The sequence below is a fragment of the Corvus hawaiiensis genome, chromosome 3 (genome assembly GCF_020740725.1).
Source record: "Corvus hawaiiensis isolate bCorHaw1 chromosome 3, bCorHaw1.pri.cur, whole genome shotgun sequence".
Lineage (NCBI taxonomy): Eukaryota > Metazoa > Chordata > Aves > Passeriformes > Corvidae > Corvus > Corvus hawaiiensis.
Window position 1 is genome coordinate 109459568 of NC_063215.1, and position 20322 is coordinate 109479889.

Here is a 20322-nt window from a genome sequence, read left to right on the forward strand (position 1 = left end):
CTAAAATTAGAATTTCTACCGCACACTTGCCTCTAGCAAGCCTGTTTCCCCCAGTCCTCTGGATCGTTTGCGGGGTGCCGCACCGCACTGCCGCTGGCAGCCTCCTCCCCGTGCTACCCCCGCCCTTCCCATTGCATTTTCCCCCTTTGGCAGCCTTCAAACCCGAAGCATGCCAACACTAAAGGGAGAAAAAGGGAAAAAAAAAAAGGATACGTTTGTGGATGGGATGGGATGGGAATTCTTTTAGCACTAGAAGCTCTGGAAAGAAATTCAATAGCCCAGGACCACAGCTTGTCCTGCTCCAGGAGTTCTTTTCTGTGGCCGTGTGTTTCTCACGGTTACTAGACATAAAAAATGAGCAGCGTTTCGTGTGCAACTGCAGCCCGGATTGGAAGAGTGGGGAGAGCACGGTGGGGCTCTCACAGCACGGCTGAGACACCTCGGCGTGGTTCGTGTGCCCGAGACATTTCTGCTGCTCGTGTTCAGGACGATGCGGCAGCTGCGCAGCTGAGCAGGGACCGTGTCTGAGTCTGGCAGGAGTGTTTTAACGATCCCAACAACTGTTTTATTTGGGATTTTAGGCATGGGGGCGGAAATGTCCAGAAATGCTCCAGTCGTCTGCCAGCTGGAGATGGGCTTCTGCGGGTCTGTTCCCCAGCCCGAGCTGTTTCCTGGCCGCACTGTGCTGCTGCCAGTTGTGTCTGCAGGGACCCCCACCCCTCCCTGCCTCCCACCCAGCCTGGGGCACGGCAGAGGTGCGGGGCCTGAGGAAGGCGCTGTGAGGTGCCGGGTCCCCAGAGCGCTGTCGCTGCAGGAGCGTCACGTCTGGCTTGTCATTAATCATCGCGTTCTGCAGTGATAATGGCCCATCCGAGCCAGGAGAGATAATAGCAATAAACAGACATCCCGAATGCCAACTGTCGCTGCTGAAAATTGGTTGTTGCCGAGGGATAGAAATGTAGCTGAGCCTTGATTGAAAATTGCCGGGGAAGCTGCCTTATCTTACTGCTTTGCCAGATTAAAAAAGCCTCATACATAAGAATAGACCAAATGAATGAAGAATTTACAAACATCTATATTTTGTGTTAGGAATTGTGTTAAAATTAGGAAAACAGCTGAAGACACTGATTTATACAACTGTGACTATTTCAGGCAATGAAGGTTTACACATCACAGTTTAACAAGATAAAAGATCTCCCACAAAATACATAGATGACAGACAACTCATCTGAATTTGACATAACACAGCATCAAGTACACATGTAATGTGATGAACAGTGCCAGGTCATTCCCCAGTTAGGTAACATACAACCTCTTGAATAAGGCAATTCAAATATAACTCTTAATTCAAATCACAACATACCCAGGCAGCATGCAGGGAAAAGTAATTTATTTTGTATATTGGAATGACACAACTTGCAACATGTTTCCATTTTATGTAGTTAGAGCAACAGGATATAAACCATTCAAATAATATATATATATATATATATATTTATATATATCTCAAGTCAACAGTTGTCTTTACTGGAATAAAGATTATCTGTTTTTGGTAAAAATAAAACTATTTGAATTCACTAATTAACAAAATGCACAGTGATCAGAAACCCAATTCTTCTCACCATTGTCTTCCCTGGCTCGCTTGCGTTCCCTGTGACGCAGCAGCTGCGCAGCCCCGGATTCAGAGAGCTCTTGCACAGAGGAACAAAGATTCCCTGGCACGTGGTTCCCACGGCTGCAGAGTGTGCCACCCACACCCCACGGACAGCAGTTCTCCCATCACACCCGTCACACCTTATGGCTTGGAAACTGCTTTTCCCATCTCCGTTCCCAATAAAACACACACGTGCCTGACCTAGGGGGAGTCAAAAGTTGAATTGCTTGTGGAAACACATTCACTGGAACAGGGCTTTTATTTCCTTTTTTAACCAGTTAATTCGTCCAGACCTTTATGACCAAGACATTCAAGAAACTGTGAATCTGCTCAGAAGGGAAAAAAGTCTGAGCCAAAAATCTCTTTGAAGTGGTGGAGCCTAACAGACGTGGCTGAGGATTTATTTCCACCGCAGCAGACCTGGGGATCACAGAGGATAATGAAGGCTTTCCCTAGTATTGAAAAGTTCTTTCAAAAGGGAGAAATGAAGAAGGGAAAGAAGATTATTCTCTATAATAAAAAAAAAAAGGTAATTTCTAAAAGACTTGTCTAGGCAGCTTCTCCATGCTAAAAGGCTCTACTTCCCCCTGTTTTAACTGGATACCTGCAGGGACGGATCCTCTTGCTAAAGTATCGTGTCCCCTGGTGGCTGGGTGTCCCCTGCCCTGCCCCCGTGTGAGGAAGGGGACAGATCTGGATGCCAGCAGGATTCCCTGTGCCACTGCTTCAGGGCTGCTGGCAGGTGCGTGGAGGGAATGGCTGAAGCCCCACAAAGCTGTGGGTGAGGGCTCCCCATGTGCCACAGGGCCTATTAAGGGCTAATAAATAAATCATGCCCATAAATTATGAAGAGGCTAAGATTGGATGCAAGGGGATCCAAATGCCCCAAGCCTGGGGATGGGATTCTCGAGAGATTTCTCTCCTTTGGGTAAGCTACACAGCAGCCACAGCAGCAGCAGCCAAGGTCTTCCTGCTGGACAGCTGTCCTAGGCTTCAAAACCCATCTGTCAGCCAGAGGAACTATGGGAGAAACCGATTTTCAGAGTGATTGTTACCGGATCCTGTTTATCAGCTTTGCAAAGTTGTCTCGTGCCTCCTTGCTACTCTATTTACTGCTCTAGTAAAAAAATCATTGGAATATTTCTTTGCCCTTAAAGATACAAAATAAAAAAAAAAAAAAAAAAAAAATCTTCAAAAGATATGGGGAGAAAAGTTCTTTCACAATGACATTCAGAGCAAAAAGAGAGAAACGACATCTTACAGATCATTAGAGAGCTATCTTTGGCAGAATATTTCAAATAAATTATTTTTACAAAGATTTTCTGCAGTCATATATTTATTTTGAATAGTTCACTTTCAGCTATAGGGTTCACTACTCTCTATTGATAGGAAAACACCACAAATATAAAAATATATGAGCTCAGCACAACTTTTAGGCTACCACGACTGTGTCCAATAGTTTCAAAAGTTGTAGATTGATACCACGGAAAATATGAAACAGGTTTTCTAACAGCGTGTGTCGGGTTAGAAGGGCACAGCTCATGGCTGCTGTAAAACACACCAAGGAGGGCAGCTGGGATTGGCGTGGGAAGGAGCTGGAGAAGCCGGATGCTCGGAGCCAGTCTCTGCTGTCACCAGCCGTCTCCCCACAGGGAATTGTCTCTCTCGGACCCCTAAGGCTTAGAGATGTCGTGCTGGGTGGTGGCTGAGGGGTGTCCTCCCTGGGGAGTAGGTGGCTGACGCCGGGCGTGCTGCGCTGAGAGTTCCCGATGGATCCGGCCGTGCCCGGCCTCGTGCTGTGCCCCGGGAGGGAGGTCGAGTGCGGCCGCTCTTGCTCCCAAAGCTGCCCCCTTTCACCTTCGTGTGGGGAGAACCACCGAGGGAGCCGCAGGCTTTGCCCTTGCACTGTGGCCAGATCCTGCCCCAGACCGTGTCCAAGGCCCAGCGGGATGGTGACTCTGCTGGGACCCCGCGCCCCAGCCGTGGTGGCCCAACAAGGGGCCTTGCCTGGTCCCAATCTCCCCCTGCAGGAGGTGCCACCGAGTCCACCGAACATTTAGATTTACATATTTTGCTTTGTTTATACAGCATGTACAGAATATACAGCATCGGACAATTATTTCCCAGTAGACTGGAAGTGTCTCCCAAGATGACCTCTTTTATCAACAAATATATATATAAATTGACAGTAATAAAAGAGTCGTACCAACAAATATTATGGCTTTTCAAATAGTGTAGCTGCATTGTGCCATTGAATTTGTGAGGAACTGTGACAGAGACAGAGAGACTGGGGGGCTCCAGCTGCTGAGCCCAGGGGCGACCCTCAGCTTGGGGCACAAGGGCTCCGCATCGCTGGGGCAGCGCCAGCTCACGGCACCAAGCACGGCGCAGGTGGCAGAGGGAAGGTGGAGTTGAATTTATGACCCATGCTCTGGTTTCTGTCTCCAGGCAAACCAGTTCTCCTGCAAACTCTCAGCCCAGCTTTGAAATAATTTGGCTCTGTCCAGCTGGGGTCTGCCTGCCCTGTCCCTGGTGGGGGGACCAGGGGGCTGGTTGGGCTGTCAGAGATCTCTCTCTCTCTGTCAAGGTTTGCACAAGATGTCTGTCTGCCCTAGAGCGCCTTGTGGCTGTCGGGGGGATACACACAGGGTGGTGGGTGACAGGATGACTGTGGCAGGTGGCTTTGGGTGCGTCAGGAAGGGTGGTTGCAGCCTCCTCCCCGCCTGCCTGCCCCGTGCTGCTCCGGGGGCCACGGGGAGCTCCCCTCGGGCTGCTCAGCAGGGGCACATTGGTGGCTGTCAGAGATTGGTGGCTGTCAGAGGAGACCAGGAAAGTGAGAGCCATTCTTTCTGCAGCACATCCAAAATTCCAGGGGACAACTTGCCTTGGTAGTGCTGTCCCCAGCCACCACCCTGGCATGGGGTGCCCGTGAGGAGAGTCACCACACGCCTGCTGCCTGCCTCCCCTCATGGGCTGCATCCAACCACCAGCTGTCCCCCTCACTTCTCAGGCCCAGCGAGCCAGTTTGAGCTCTCTCCCGCCTGCATCCTGCTGTTCCAGGGGACCCTTGGTGTGAGGAATGTCCAGCAACCTTGGGACAGGCTGTGCAGGCAGCTCTCTGCCCGAGTGTCCCTCCACTCCTGAGTGGGACAGTGTGAGAAGCTGCTGACAAGAATTACTGCCAAGAAAAGATGTGTTTCTTTCTGAGATGGTTACTCTAGAAGGAGGAGCAGTTGTTCAAGTGTGTGGAAATTACTTTTGAGAACTGGAGTGGTCACTCAAGCATCAAGATAATTGGGGCACTTCATTACAGCGGAAAATAAGTGATGGATCTAAATTACTGCTACTATCTTTTTTTTTTACTAATTCCCATCTCATTTATCTCTCCTTTGAAATATTATGGCCACTCCCTGCAGGCCTCTCTGGCTTATGCTCCCACGAGCAAGCCTGGGGAGCCCAGGTGTCTCCTTTGCCTGTGCCTGCAGGATGCTGAGCTGCGAGCAGCCCCTCCCTCATGGCAGTGATGTGGGGAGCAGCGTGGAGCGAGCACCATGGGGAACCTGCTTGCCTTTGAGGTGGGTGAGGTTTCCCAAGGACTGCTGTGCTCCTGGCAGTCTGACTGCTTTTTGCTGGGGATATCCTGTGGGCTTGTATTTGGGGTGGGAGGTAGAATGTGGTCTGTCTACTCCACGTCCTCTTCTCGCTTGATTAGCGGTGACTTTCACAAGAGGTGAACACCAGGTGTGCCAGAGACCTCTCCGGATAGCCTGGAGGCAGCAGTAGGGATAAAGATGCCCATCTCTGATGAGTGGTGTTCAGGAAGTTCATGATTTGGATTTTACAACCTCATGCCAGGTCTTCTTGGCACAGAGACGCAGGATACAAAGACTGCATTTTACAAAACCCTGTGTTTTGTGGGTTTTGCCAGCATGGCTGTGTGTCTTCCAGCAGGAGCTAGGAATTGTAGGAGAATTCACCACCTTCTGCCCTTCATCCACAAATAAAACTGCTGGATTGCTGAGCAATGTCCTCAACAGGTAGTCTTGAGAGCTGGACTGTGTGCAGAGCTGTGCCTCCTAATGCTTAATGCATTATGGAAAAAAGAAGTAGGACAAGTATTGTCAGGGAAAAAATAAATAACATTTTCTTCCTTGCTAACGCAGTGCCTGTAATGTAAGAGGTATTATTGCCATCTTTTGCTGTCTGGAGCTGCAGAGAGCAGAGCATGTTTCCTGATTAAGAGCAAGACAAGCAGGGCTCCTGCAAGGCTCCCTGCATGGGCACATTTTTCTCAAGAGCTCTCAAGATGAAGGAGGCAACATGGGGCAAGCGAACGAAGACACAAACAGGCACCAGTCCGTTCTCCTTTGAGCAGGGGGAGTTCAGCCAAGGGGCAGCTCATCACAGCCCACGCTGCAAGGAAAGGCCAGGGCAGTGCACAGGGCTGTAGCTGAAGGCAAAGGGCAAGGGAGGCATCTCAGCGTTACGCAGAACAAGGAGAACTCCGCTTGTGCACCTCCCTACATCCCTGGGAATCACAAAGCCACTCGTTTGCAAAACCTTTCATTAATGTTCCCAAATAAGCTCTGGGACACGTTTGCACCACTGGGATTCAACCTTGCCCGCGCCAGCACAGCAATTTTACAGGGACTTAGAAATTCTGCACGTTTCCAAGTATCTCTGCAAAGAAGCTCATCTGCCAGAATCTCACACTTCTGCGAGCGAGGAGCCTGCCAGGGCCTGTGGGCTGGGGCAGAGGGGGACACGCTCTTGGGGATGGCAGTGCCATGGACATGGCAATTTCCATCAGGCAAACAGAGCAAGGCTGTGCTCCACGCAGGTCTCATCCTGGCATCTGCAAAGAGACTCCTCTGGGCTGGAAATAATGGAGAAGAAATAAATCCCACCTCAACAAAGAGGTCGGGAGGTGCAGGGAGAGAGCTCTGCGGCAGTCTCCCATGTCCTGCAAGGGTTTAGGAGCTCTAAGTGTGGATAAGCATCCCAAGCCATTGCAACTTGCTCTACTTAAACTCTGCCCATTTTAAGCAAGGGCAGGAAAGTCTTGAACCCCCAGGTAAAGCAAATCAGCTTGTTTTGGAAATGTCAAGGCACGTTTGGGTTGGGGGGTGGAGTTGGAGCATCTGTAGGACTCGATAATGGAAATTCCACCAAAAATGTTTAATCTGCCACAGACTCATGAGCAAGGGGCAGTGGCACAATAAAAACTGTGCCTGCAGGTAGTGGCTGTGCCTGTGCCCGGGTGATGAATGGGAGGGGCTCAGCATGCCGGGGTTTTTGTGGAAGTTTGCCTGCTCCTTGGTTTGTAGGGGCTCAAGTCCAGCCTTGAGATACAGACAGCGAGGCTGAGCTAACAAGAATAATTTTTCGGTGCAGTGAGAAAAGGAAAGTGTCCCACACAGGAATGCCCCAGCTGTGGGGCAGGAGGGACAGAGAATGCTTCTCTGCAGGGAGCTTGGGAGAAGATGGCATGTGAAAAGGCTTCACAGGGGAGGCAAGCACAGAGCAAGCCCCAGGCTGGACTGTCACTGTGCATAGACAGTGATTTTGGGACCTCGGGATGGCTCAAGGCAGAACCTGGAGGACCCCAGCACCAGGTGGGGTCACTAATGGTGCATCACTAATGGTCCTTCCCATTGCCACCTGAACTGGGGTGGGGCTGCATACAGGGAGGAGCAGAAAGCTTTCCTGGTGCAGTATGACAGGCTGAGGGCTGCTCTGAATCAAAGGAGATAAAAAATACTGTCCGGGATTGGTGCCTCTGGACAGCCAAAAAGCTGTCCAGGGGCCAAAAAAGCCAAAAAAGGAGGCTGTGCTATACCTGTGCAGAAATTGAGGTGCATGTCCATGCCCATGGCAGCCAGGGCAGGGGACATGCTGTGGCAGTGCTTGAGACAAGGTTTCCAGATCTGGGTGGCACCCCATGGCACTTGTCCCTTCCTGGTGCCCTCCAATGCTGGGCATCCCCCCCAGCTCCAGCAGTGCTCCACAGCACCTGCTTTGGGAACAGTGGGTGCCCCAGTGCTCTCTTCCACACTTCTAATGAGGGCAGCCCCAAGCTGGCATTCCCTTTGGGAAAGGGGAAGGAGCCAAGGGAGGGTGCAGAGACTGCAGGAGAAGGGGGTGAACCACCCTGGGGGCACTGGGTCCCAGGGGCAGGACTGGCTGTTCTCAAGATGCTCCAGAGAGAGAGCAAGACCCCGTGGAGACTCCTTGGATGCTCTCAGGGACATACCACAAGCAGAAAATCCTGCTAGTAGCAGCAAGCTCCTGTCTATCTGTGCTGATAACAGCTCCTACTTGGCCAGGCAGGCCCCTTTCCCTCAAAGTGTCCCTTCCCTCTGTGTGAGGGGTGCTGCTGGCTGGCAAGAGGTTCTTGGCACCTCCAGTTCCAACAGCAGAAAGGCTCAAGTCCTTAAAAGGTGAGGAATCTCACTGTATTTATTGTCCCTTGGTGCTTTTTGCAAGAATACGGACGCCTCTGGATGCTTTCCTGCGCTAGTCAATTTTTTACAAGATAAACAGGCTTTTCCACAGCTGTGCTGAGCATGTGTAGAGGCATCAGTAGTTGGTCACTGCATGCTCAGAGAGGCCAGAGAGGTTCCTGGTGCTCTGCAAACACATTTCTCCAGATGGGCTTGGGTGCCAAAGCCTACAGAAAATAACGCAGGGCTTTGTCTTGGAATTAGAGCATCCAGCGTTAAGTTTTCTGTCACTTTCCGGCTATGCCCAGCTCTGTCCCTCCAGGGACGTAGCTGAACCTCCTCCTGCGTTATGTATATGGCCACCAATGCCGACGATTCTTACCCGAGAATTTAAAAATAGCTGTAACAATAACACAGGGGCTCTGGTTCTCCAGTCCCTGCCCGTAGCAGAAATAGTGCAGCGAGTTCACAGCCAGGCTCGTGACCACGGCGGCCTCAAGGCCTCCCTTCTCCCCTCTGTCCTGTCAGGGAGCAGGGATGAAGATGCACTAATGACTCTTGCGATCACCCCTCGCCCCAGAGGCATCACAGGCTGCCTGGAGCGGGGTGGCACAGGGGCAGGAGCCTTGTTGGGTTGGAGATGAGGGAGTCACACCTCGGGATGGAGCTGTTCCTGTGCTGCCCTGGCACGGGCGGCGGTTTGGGTGGGCCCAGCCATGAGGCACTGCAGAGCTGCCGCTCTTTCCTGGTTTGCGCCTTTTCCGAGCGTTCAGGTTGTGACGGGGATTCGCCTCCACTCCCACTGAGCCCTGACGAGCTGGGAATATGGTTTGTCCAAGATGGTTAGCGCTGTCACGAGTGTGTTCCTTCTGCTTGTCCTCAAGTGCTTGGCAGCGGCCTGTGGAGTCATTTGGGTGCCTGTCTCTGAATGGCCTTTGCACATGGACACGTGCTGCATCCTTTTCCATGGAAAGGTTTGCCTTTGGCTGGTGGGGTGATGAGAGGGGATGAGAGCAAATGGGGCAGATGGATGGAGGCCGAGGGTTTGAACTGCTGCTTCTGGCAACATCCATAAACCCAGGCCTTTATCAGAGATGCTCGATGTTCTGCCCATGTGAGGGAGGGTGGGGAGGCTGGATGAGGAAGAGGTGGGAGAGTTCTGGCATGAGACAGGGGATCCAGGGAGCTGAGCTGTGACAAGGCGTGACTGTGCTGGGGACTGTGCTTCCTCCTGCTGCACCCCAGCACTGCCAGCCAGTGCCAGTGTCTCCTGGGGGAGGGCAGTTCTCTTCTCCCTTTGGAGAGCGTGGTTTAAGGAGGAGACTGTGCACAAGAGCAGGCCTGGTACCCTCGGGAACGCTGGGGCACCCTTGGGAACATGGGGGCTTGGTGCTCCCCCTTGCTGCTCCCCCATGACCCCTCCATGAGCCACTGGGCACGCAACACATCACACAGTGCACAGCCTTGTTAGAGATGCCCAAAAGCACACAGTGGGCAGAGAGCAACTGCATCAACAGGGCTGGTGTTTAGCCTGTGATTTAAGCCTTGTCCTAAGCAAGCACTGCTTGCTTTTCCCTTTGGAAAGCTCTGTGAGCAGAACAGTTATTCACTGTCTGCTAACCTGAGTGGCTACACGAGTCCCATTTGACTTGTTAATTACTTCAGCGATGGCAATTCATTCTGAAGAAGCAAATGATGAGGGGGAAATACCAAGATCACCTTTCAGCAGATGCAATTACTGGGTCAGAAGAGCTGCTTTGCTTTCACAATCCGCTGTCTGGAAAAGCACACGGACATCACTGGCCACGCTCTCTGTGGCTTGGGGAGTGTTGAAGGCAGTGCTTGCCTGGGACCCATCTCCAGAGCTGGTGATTGAGTTCAGCTGTCAGAGCAGGACCTCCCAAGCGTTGCAGGGAGGGTTTATCTGGGGACAGCTCAACAGATGCTGGATGAAACACAGGGAGGAGCAACATGCCTGGGCATGGGGAGACTTTTCTCCTCCTCAGTGCTGGCTGAGCTGTGTCGAGGCACATGGGTCTGAAACGGCCCACGGCACCTGGACTGGGGCACGGGCAGGCACTTCTTGAGAGCAGCCCAGCCTCGTGGGGTGTCTCAGATCTGCTTTGGCACCCATGGACCCTGTCCTGGTAATGCATCTTGTGCATTCTCCCTCATAGTTAGCTCATGGCTTAACCCAGCACAGGTCACTGTGAGGCTGCAGCAGGAGCAGTTCTATAGAAGACACAAGCAGAAAGAGCTGCTCAGTACCTTGGGGGCACACCCACGGCTCTCCCCAAGCCTAGGGCAAGCCAGCACTGGCCAGAGATGCAGCACAGGAGCAGCTCCTGGCCCCAGGAGGGTGGGTTGCCCTGCAGCTTTGTCCCTGGGTGGTTTCCTGCATCCCCCTGAGCATAGAGTGGGCTGTGAGCCCCAGCTGCACCGCAGCACGCACCGAGCCTGAGGCACCATGGAGATGGAGCGGGAGGAAGGGCATGAGATAGGGCAGGAGCGGCTGTGCCAAGGCACCACTGCCCCTGTCAGTGGCAGAAACACGGTGAAGGCAAGCCAATGAGTCAAGGAGAGATGGGTACAAAGGGGAAACAACTGGACGGGAGAGAAGGGTTTTCCATAGAGAATATGCAGGAGCAGTACTGGATCCATCAGGAATCATTACAAACTTTATTTCTCTGTGCATTGTGTACCATTGATAAGGATCATCACAATTAGTGGACTCACTGCCTATAGTGGTGGGCAATACACACAAAGAAAAAAAATGAAGCCAAACAGATGAAAATGAAATCATTGTACATAAAGGTAATCACAAACCTGAACAACCTGCACCTGTGTTTGATTTTTCCCCCAAAACAATGAGAAACAAAAAAGAAAAACCCCAAAACAAATCAAAAGTGAAAAAAGGCTCGAGAAGAAAAAAAAAACCCCACAACTTCATATTCCTAGAGAAAACCTTACAGCAGGTTAATTAAAATTTCCACAGATAGTTCAAAATGAGTACAGATACCCCCAGCCAGCTGGTTATGGTACAAGCATCAGACATGGTTTTCAGCTGAGTGGGAAGAGCTCACCACAGACATGCAGGCTGGGAGTTTGCCTGGCTGCAGCATCAGGGAGCCAGGCAAAGGGCATGGGGTGAGAAGGTATCTCTCAACACCAGTGCCCAGTGCCTCCCCTGCGCTGTGCCCTGGGGAGCTCTACACCCACATTTCCCTGGCTCGACTCTCTACCCCAGCCTGCACTCCTGGCTACAGGGGAGTGATGCTGAGTTACACCTCCCTGTCTCATCCTGTCCAGTGATTTTGGATTTGGAGAGTGCAAAACACAGCCTTTTCCTGGGGGGATGCTTCCCGGTCACACTCAGTGGAGTGGGAGATCTCGTATAGCCCTTCAGCCCTTACCTTGGATTATTCTGCCTCCAAATGGCTGTGGGAAAAGACCAGCTTTGGGGACCGGTCCTGATGGCTTAACACTCAGAAACGGGCTGTCACTACACCTCTGGGGATACAGGGAATAGCAGGGGGCCAAGGGCTTTGAGGCAGCCACCGACTCGAAAGGCAGAAGCACGTGAGGTGCTGGGAGTCAGCCAGGCTTGCTCCCCTCAGACTGCTCACCCCACTCGGGCTCCCTGGGACCTCGTGTAAAACCTCCTGTGGACAGAGGAGGCCTTCACACTGGCTTCAGCTCATCAGAGGACCCCATCCACAGAGCTGGGCAGGGCCTGCAGTCTCTGGGGTGCGGGCTTTCCTCTCCTAAAAACCTCCAGCTGCACGGCTGTTATTGCTTCTCACGGACCCATGCCACAAGCAGTAAGTGGGGACAGCTTTCCATCCTTTCCGCCCCCGCTGAGAGGAAACAAACAAACAAACAAGCAAAACCCTATGGCAAAACCGAACTAACTAAAAATAAATAAAACCCAGTGAAAAGAAAATGCTTGTAATCTGCAATGCTCAACCCACATGGTTGGAAGGACTACCGCTATAGGATGCTATATACAGATAGATTTCATTTCATTCATGCAAATGTTACAAGTACCACGACAGCATGCCCGAGGAGGCGGAGGAGTGGGAGGAAGGCTCCCGCCGCTCCGCGCAGCCTCGGCTTGGGACACCGGACACGAGGCTGCGGCTGTGCACCCCCAAAGCATGGACAGGGAAAGGTGAGGGGCATGTGGGTGGGAAATGCTAGTTGTACACACGCCAAAACAAAACAAAAAAACCAACCCCAAATCAATGACAAAAACGGTTTGTGTTCTATCCTTAGAAAGCTCCCAGCTTCCCCTTGTCTTCAGTTCGGTCTCTTGCTCCTCTCCAACAGGGCCAGAGGGCCTGTTCCCGAGTGGTGAAGGCAGCTGGATGGCGGTGGGAGATCAGAACCCTTGCTTTCCTCTCCTTCCCTTGCCCACTGCTCTGTTTCTCACCAGCTACTCTGGCCTTCCTCACACCGACGCACCCCGGTCGCCATCACATCTGTCTTCCCGGGGGCCGGCGGGTGGGAGTCAGCGACGGGAAGGGGCTCAGTGGCCATCGGCCGCTCCTGTTGGTCGAGTTGCAGAAAGGGCCCTGCCCCTGGCTCCTGGCTGGGGCTGCTGCCTGGGGAGGGGTCCTGCTGGCTTTGGGGTCCTGCCTAGTTCAAAGGATGCTCCAAAGCCGCTTTCCATCAGCAGGTATGTGAACATGGCAAATCTCTTTTATTCTTTCTCTGTTCATTATACACAGCTTTATATCTATATCTATACCTATATATCACTCTATATAGATATATATAGATATACACATATTTACTATCTCTGATTGTCCCTTTAGAAGCCCTTTATGTGGCAGTAGGCTTCCAGAGATGAGAAGAATATGTACAAGAGCCAGAGGAGGATAAAGAGTGAGGATGTGAGCAGCTTGGAAGTCCGCGGCCCGCCCAGCTCACCTCCAATCTCGGGTCTCCGCCGGTAGAGCAGCACTCCCACACTGATAAAAGCAAAAATGGTGAAGAGGGTGACGGAGAAGGCCAGCGTGCCAGGGGAGACTTGGAAGGCTTGTCCGTGCGCCGCGTGGTAGATGGCTGCGATGGACCAGGCCACCCCAATGCCCAGGAAAACATTCACAGCGTTGCTCCCGGTGACGTTCCCGATGGAGGCGTCCGCGTACTGGTCCTGCGTTGCTGCTACTTTGCTGGCAAATGTGTCTGCAAAGGAAAGATGGGGAGAAACCCTCAGGAAGCACCCAGGAGAAGAGGGCAGTTGGGGACAAATGTCAATGGCAACACCTGGGGAAAGAAAATAATGGGTAAGGGGATAGGGTACAGCCCCTTCTAATGGAACTTCCAAGGAGCCAGGGGACTATCTGGTTCTTCTGGACCATCAGCATCCAGAAATGCACAGGGGGGAAATCTCAATGTTCAGACATACAGGGCTTCCCCCAGTGTGGCCTCTAGCACCTTTTGCCTCCCTGAAGTCCAGTGCCTTGTGCAGACCCTGGCACTTTGGTAAGCCAGCAGTCATCCTCCATCCCTTGGGAAGAAAAACCATGTGGGTGGTGCATGCTTGCCCAGGTGCTGTGCCAGCTTCAATACCAGTGACAAAACCTGGCTGGCCTTTTAAATGGAAAACCTTGTGTCAGGCAGACCAGCATGATGCTGCTCTGCACCACAGGAAGTGCTGATTTTACATCCAAACCCACTCTGGATCTGCAGGGGGAAGGAAGAGCAGGAGGGATCAGCCCGTGGATTTGTCCAGGTGAGCACTCTCAGCTAACAATGAGAAGATGAGTCCTGAACATATCTGCACTCCAAGATCACCTCGGGCATAGGCAGCCCAGGGTGGCTCAGGAAAAGAAAACAACAAGGTCATATTTCACATTTTTTAATTCTACAGAATCTCCTTTCTGCTCCTCCCCAGTGGGCTCCAAGGTGAGATGGCGAAGTGCAGCCTGGCACAAAGATCCAGTTCCAAAGGACAGGAGGGGATGGGCACATATAAGCACAGCGAGAGGGTCCATTTGCAGCAAAGAAATCAAAAGTCTGCTTTATTTTTAAAAAAAAAGCTGCCATGGAAATGCACCTGATTGCTAAGGGAAGGAAAGGGCCTTGATTATGGTGCACTAATGGACTTGTGGGACAGTGCTGATGCCTCCGTGACTCCGCAGCTGCCACTGGAGAGAAGGGATGAGTGTGGAAACAACCACATGCACTTCTGCAAGCTTGAGCAGTGATTTCAGTGCAGGGAAGGCCCCTGTCAGTGTTGATTTCTCTGCACTCTCTTCTGGTGCCTGCCCATCTCCTGGAAAGCAGGGGTGGAGGAGCTCAAGCAGCACCCAGCTAACACAGCACGGCCTGGGAGCCAACTGAAACAAGAGTAGCCCAATGTATTCTAAAAAAGAACTTCTTCAATGCCACCTTATGTCGGCAAAGGCAGGAGGGAAGATTTTCACTGTCAAAGGTGTGAAGAAGCCCTGCAAACCTTCTGCCTAAAGCCTCTAGTGCCAGAGGTCTAAAAAATGCTCCTTCTTCTGTACCTTGCCCCAGATCTGTTCTTCCTTTTGGTACTGCTGCTTCTTTTCTTTGCCTTTGGTAGCATTAGGACAATTTCAGGATCTTTGAGCATCTGAGTGCTGATAAGTGGAAGTTTGAAGGTGGTGAGGGAATGTGTGACCGATGCAAGGGCTGGTTGAGCTGGGTCAGATCCCCTTGTCCAGGAACCAGGCTCTGCCTGCCCAGCACAGCCCATGGGAGAAGGTGAGTGAAAGGCACAGGCTCTCTTACACAAGCTGATGAGGGAATCCCCAGAGCTTCACAAGTTGCATTTCAAGCAGCTCCCCCGGCTCAGCAACCTCACCATGATCCATCTGAACCTGGTCTCACACAAAGGTGTCCATGCAGGAAAGCATGCCCTGAGTATGGACTAGCACTTAACTCACCTGGGAGCAAGGTTAAAGCAGCAGATGCTTAAAGTGCAGGACTGCCAACGCAGGCAGCATTTTAACCAAAGACCAACTCCGACTCTGAAAGTGGATACCACGGAGGCTGCCCACAGAAATAGATACTTCACAGCCTTTGCAGTGGGAAGGTCCTTGAAATAATTCCCACGGGACTGAATCCACATCGCGGTTCTGCCCTTCCAGCCCATCTGAGACTGAAAACCGATTTCCACATAGAGCTCAAACCTGTGCTCCAGGATCCTGCAGAGCACAGCTCTCCCAGCCCAAACCCAAACCCAAACCCCAACCCAAACCCAAACCCAAGCCCAAATCCAAGCCCCAGCCTGGGTGGAGATGGACCTTCACAACAAGCCCCGTGGTTGTGCTTACCTGGCACCGATGTCCCCAGTGCGACGAACACGACTGCAGTGACCGAGTCCTTCAAGCCGATGGTGCAGCCAAAGTGGGATGCCAGGTCACCAATGAAAGCTGTCAGGAGGCCAATCATGAGGATGGAGACAACGAAGCAAGCCCAGCCATTCCAGTAGTCTGTCGGGGGCACGAAGGCAAAAAGGACCTTCCAGAAGACGGTCAGAAAGTGCATCACGTAGTCGAAGCAGGAGGGCAGCTTCTCCTCCCCACATTCATCGTCATCGTCATCTTCCCCTGGAGAAAACCAGCAGTGCCTGATCAGACCTGCCCATCTTGGGGAGATTGGGCAAAACTCCTGTGCATACTGCAGCCCCCAAAATGCTGTGTCTCATGATTTGGGCCCTGCAGGCCTTGACTTCCAAATATCTTGTTTGCTGGGCAACCGTCAGAGTGGCTCAATGGCCTTTCCTTGGCCCTTCCCACAGCACAGAGAGACACCCCAGAGGCAATGGTTTAAAAATCCACCTGCATGCCAGAAAGTGCAGAGCCTTGTGCCAGCACCTCCACCTGAGTTTAACCATCAGATGCCTTCTGAGACTCAGCCCCTGCTCAAGACCCCTTGGCCCAGAAGATGTGGGAAATAACCAACCTCGTGCTGGCTGGAGCTGACTCGGGCAGGAGAACCTGCCAAGAACAACTCTTGCCTCATGGAGACTCCCCCAAGGAAGCCCCTTTTGAACTGCTTTGAGCTGCTTTCCACAAGTGCCTCCGATTGCTTCCAGCTCTCTGGAAAGGCAGCTGCTTTTGATGGCTGCTGAGCTGCTCTGGCACTTCACCTTACCTTTGCTGCAAACCAGGATCCAGTCATGGATTTTTGCCTGCCCTAAAGCCTCCCTGGTCAATCACTGCTGGCTGTCCTTCCCTGCTGCACTTCCCTGCCCCTTCACAGGCTTCCCTATGAGCTCTGGTTGCCCGTTCCTTGGTGTCTGGTCTGACCTAGGTAAGTGGGCACTCCCTTTCCTGCTCCAGGCACTGGCACCTCACCTGTCTCTGCAACACCACTTGGCATCCAGCCTACAGGGAGTCCCCACGGTGTGGGGCTGACCCCACTAGAGAACCCACTGGGGCTGGTGACCCCTTGTCTGACTCCTGCAGCTCTAAGGAGCCATCTGGAGAGGCTGCTGGCCAGCCTGTGCCCTGGGCAGGCTGCATGGCAAACGTGGGGCTTCCCCAGCCTGGCACAGCGCACAGTGTCACTGCTGTGGCATAGTCAAAAACTCCTCCTGCTCACACTGGAACCACTCCCAGACTTGAAGGGGAGGTGACATTTTTCCAACTAAGTCAGTGGGAGCCTTCCTGCTGCCCTTAAGGAACAAGGATGAGTTTCTAAGTCACGAATGTTGGGGATTCCAAGGCCACTGCAAGTTGTGTTAAAGACATCCCTTGCACTTTGGTGATTTTCCATGTCCTTGATGCTTTTTTTTTTCCCACCAAGGATGTGGACCACCAGGTCTCCCTGCATGGCTGTTGGAAGAAGCTCCTTACCAATGGGAAGATGCAAGCTTTAGAGCTTCAAACTCACTACGGCAGGAACAGCACCTAATCAGTGTTATTATTTTGGCAGATATAAATACCTATTCCTGTGCATTGTTGTGAAGATAAAGAACAGTTTTTCAGCCTGGAAAGCCTATTCTGACCCGTGTTTTTCCTCAGTGTGCAAAGGCTGCTAATGGCAGGATTCACCGTGCTGTGCTCATGCTGTAATTTTTGCAGCAGGTATTTCAATCCTCTGCCAAGCTCGGGGTGCCATCAGGACTGCTATGGACCTAAAGCTTTGCGGAGATGATGAAACAGACTGAAAAATGAACATGAACGACACCGTCATAACACTCATCCAGATCTGCCTATCATTTTGTTAAGCAGCCATGATGTCTCTCTTTTGAAGAGCTGGCCAGATCCTGTGGAGGTGACTCGAAGCACAGAGTGGGGTTGGATGGTGACCCAGGGGGGCACTCAGAAACAGGCCTGCAAGCCCCAGAATGTTTCTGCTGTGGAAGAAACTTTATAGCTTTTGGGTGCAGACTGAAAGAGCCATGAGTGACAGGCTCTGGAATGGCACAGCACAGTGTGGCACAGCCTTGCCTGCACCTGCACTGCCCTTCCACAGACCTCATCTTCTGCTTCTCCATCCCCCTGCAAACACTGCCCTGAGCTGATCATTGGGTGGGAATTGCGGTTTAATGTTTCTTTTGTCAGCTGGGATGTTACATTTTGAAGTGGTGATGGGTGACTCTCACCTGGTCTCCACGGTGAGCTTTGGGGGAAAAACTCAAACCCAACCTCCAGTGTTTAAGGCATTTTAACCTGTCTTGCACAAAGCTTGAGGAGCTAAAGTCTGGATATCTCCAGAGCTCAGAGACAAACTGCTGATCCACAACTGCAAGGGACAGCTCATGTCGACCAAAATACATCCCATTTATTAAATGCTTGTTAATCATCTGTTAGCACTGATCATGGCTATATATTCAAGACATTGGGGCAACAGGGTTTCCACGTAACTGCAGTCTTTACACACGTCACAGAAATGGGATCCGACCGTCAGTGACTATCTTTGCTTTAACATGGGATGCAATTAAATAATTGGTTCTGGCATAGATTAGTTTAGCCATATTAGCTACAAAACCTTCAGCAAGGATTGTCTTGCATGATAAGTTCATGCTGAATCCAAAATAATGGGAGGCTCTTGCCTGGAGGCTCTGAGAAGAACTGTGCTAAAAGAGGAGGGATCACAATTTGAGGAGAAAGCTGCTGCACAGCGTCCTGCCCTTGTTTCCAGAGGCAGAGGGCAAATGGTACTGCCATCCTTGTTAATTACCTGGTGCTGAGCAGAGGTTACCACGTATAGCAGAGTTAGAGGCTGGAATCTGAGTGCTCCCCCATGCATTTCAGTGCACAATTAGCCAGATAAGAGGTAATCGCATTCCCCAGGGATTTAATTTAAGCTGGTTGATTTTGCCCTAATGTGTGCACACCCAGCCAGGGCTGGGCTGTGAGGCTGTAACATCCAGCCAGTGAGTAATAGTGTCTCCAGCTGTTAAAACAACATCTGGAGGAGATCTTTCTTTCTTTCTTTCTTCTTCCACATATATGGGAATGATAATAAATCCTGTACTGGGCATACTGGTACACATGGCACTGGCACCTGTGAGAAAGGTACAACAACAGGGCATTTGAGGGAAAGGCAATTCTCCAAGGGAGGGAAGATAAGACCACACAGGATCTGGTTTGACCACAGATACGATGTGCTGCTGCAGCTATTGGGCTGCTGAGCTGCAATCCTCCAGCCACAGCTGGCTGGGGCAGCAGGAGTTCCAGAAAGCAGGGCGTGTCAAGGGCAAATTTTGGCTCACAGAGAGTGACTGCCTTCAGTGTTGGCACCTTAGCTACTGCGTTGTCCTCACCGCAGAGGTACAGGGAGAACCAGGGATGGGGAGCACTGCTGCTTCACACCCGCATCATTTATGCCACTCTGAATTTCCACGCTGTGTTCACCTCCCAGATCTCTCCCACTGAACTGACATTTTCCCCTCTGCCGTCTGGTACCAGCCAAGGTGTTGCTCTGCCTGGTGCTACAGACACACTTCACGCAGAAGGTTTCCTACACATGAGACAAGGTGCCCTCACGAAAGGGTTCAATCGGCTGCCTTATTTATGCAGGCACTGTAAATAACTCTGCCACCTGTTTTGCCTCCTGCTGCTCCACTACAGTCTGTGTTACTGATACAGCCAAGCCGAGACAGGAGCGAGTGCGATCGTAATTCACCTGGAGCTGCAGCCCAAACTCACCCGCGCTGACAGTAATGGCCTCAATAAACTGCTCCCTCCAGCTGTTTGTGCCAACCACCAGGGCCAGGTTCGTCTTCTTAATGAGCTTGTCCACCGTGTTCTGTGGATGGAGATGCATAGCACAGAATTAGGGGCTGGAGATACTGGGCTAAAACCCACCAGTGCTAGTGCTTACAGCCATGTGTTTATGGAACAAGCTGAGCAGATTTTAAGCTCAAGAACCCCAGCAGCAAACCCAAATATAAGTACTTGCTATTCCCTTCACTGCTGCTAAAAAAGACCTTTTGAAATCTACTCATGGATGGGAGCTTGAACCACCTCAGAGCCACAGTAAAGGTGGCCTGTTATATTTTTATACTATAGAAAAATGGAAAAGATAATGAAATGGCCTGTTTTCAGCTCTTGGCCTGGCACATGCATTCACGGCTGCTGAGCTGCACAACCATTACTTGCATTTGGGGTATCAGCCCTTTGCACTGGGAGTGCCAGGCTTGGGGCTCACTCAAGGCTGCCTGTAAGTAGGACCAGCACATAGAACTCACTGTGAGAACAAGGCTGTGTTTTAAAGCAACCTGCAGCATTTGGGATCCCAGCTCCCGTTCCGTGTGTGATTCCATTCACTGCCCCACTTTGCTCCAACACCATCACCATGTGCCTCCCATTGCTGTGCAAACCCAAAAGGAGGGTCCCCAGCCAGAGGGGAAAGAAGAACAGGGACAGAGGATGTGGACAGTACCTTGAACTCGTAGGATTCCTCAATGATGATCTCGAGTTTGGTGTGCTCCCCCAGGACTGGGCGCCCCATCTCTGCGATCCGACGCTCTTCCTCCTCCTTGCTGGTCAGTGGCTGCTTTTCTTCATTCTCCTCTGCAAAGCAAAGAGCCTGTGGGTGAATCAGGCCCAGCTGGTCACTCTGGATCTGGCTTCCTGCCAGAGGGGGAGGTCAGGAAGCCTCCAGGTGGGAGCATGAGCGACAGAACAGTGAAGGAGTTCAGGAGCAACAGAAAGACAGGATAGTTTTATGAAATGCTAGCAAGAGGTCTGCAACTCATCCAACCTCAGGAGGAGTCCTGCTCATCCTGGGGCT

General features: G+C 51.8%; 1 protein-coding gene across 10 annotated transcripts in view; it reads right to left on the minus strand.

The window, feature by feature from the left end:
- Positions 1-1055: 1055 nt before the first annotated feature.
- The window catches only part of SLC8A1 (solute carrier family 8 member A1), a 138023-nt gene continuing 118756 nt past the window's right edge, over positions 1056-20322 (minus strand). For all 10 annotated transcript variants that reach the window (XM_048296251.1, XM_048296252.1, XM_048296260.1 and 7 more), the window contains 4 exons: positions 19972-20102; positions 19236-19335; positions 15408-15683; positions 1056-13287 (listed from right to left, as the gene is read on the minus strand). In XM_048296251.1, the coding sequence (XP_048152208.1) occupies positions 12911-13287; positions 15408-15683; positions 19236-19335; positions 19972-20102 (884 nt within the window). In that variant the 3' untranslated portion in view covers positions 1056-12910. The remainder of the gene's footprint in view (positions 13288-15407; positions 15684-19235; positions 19336-19971; positions 20103-20322) is intronic.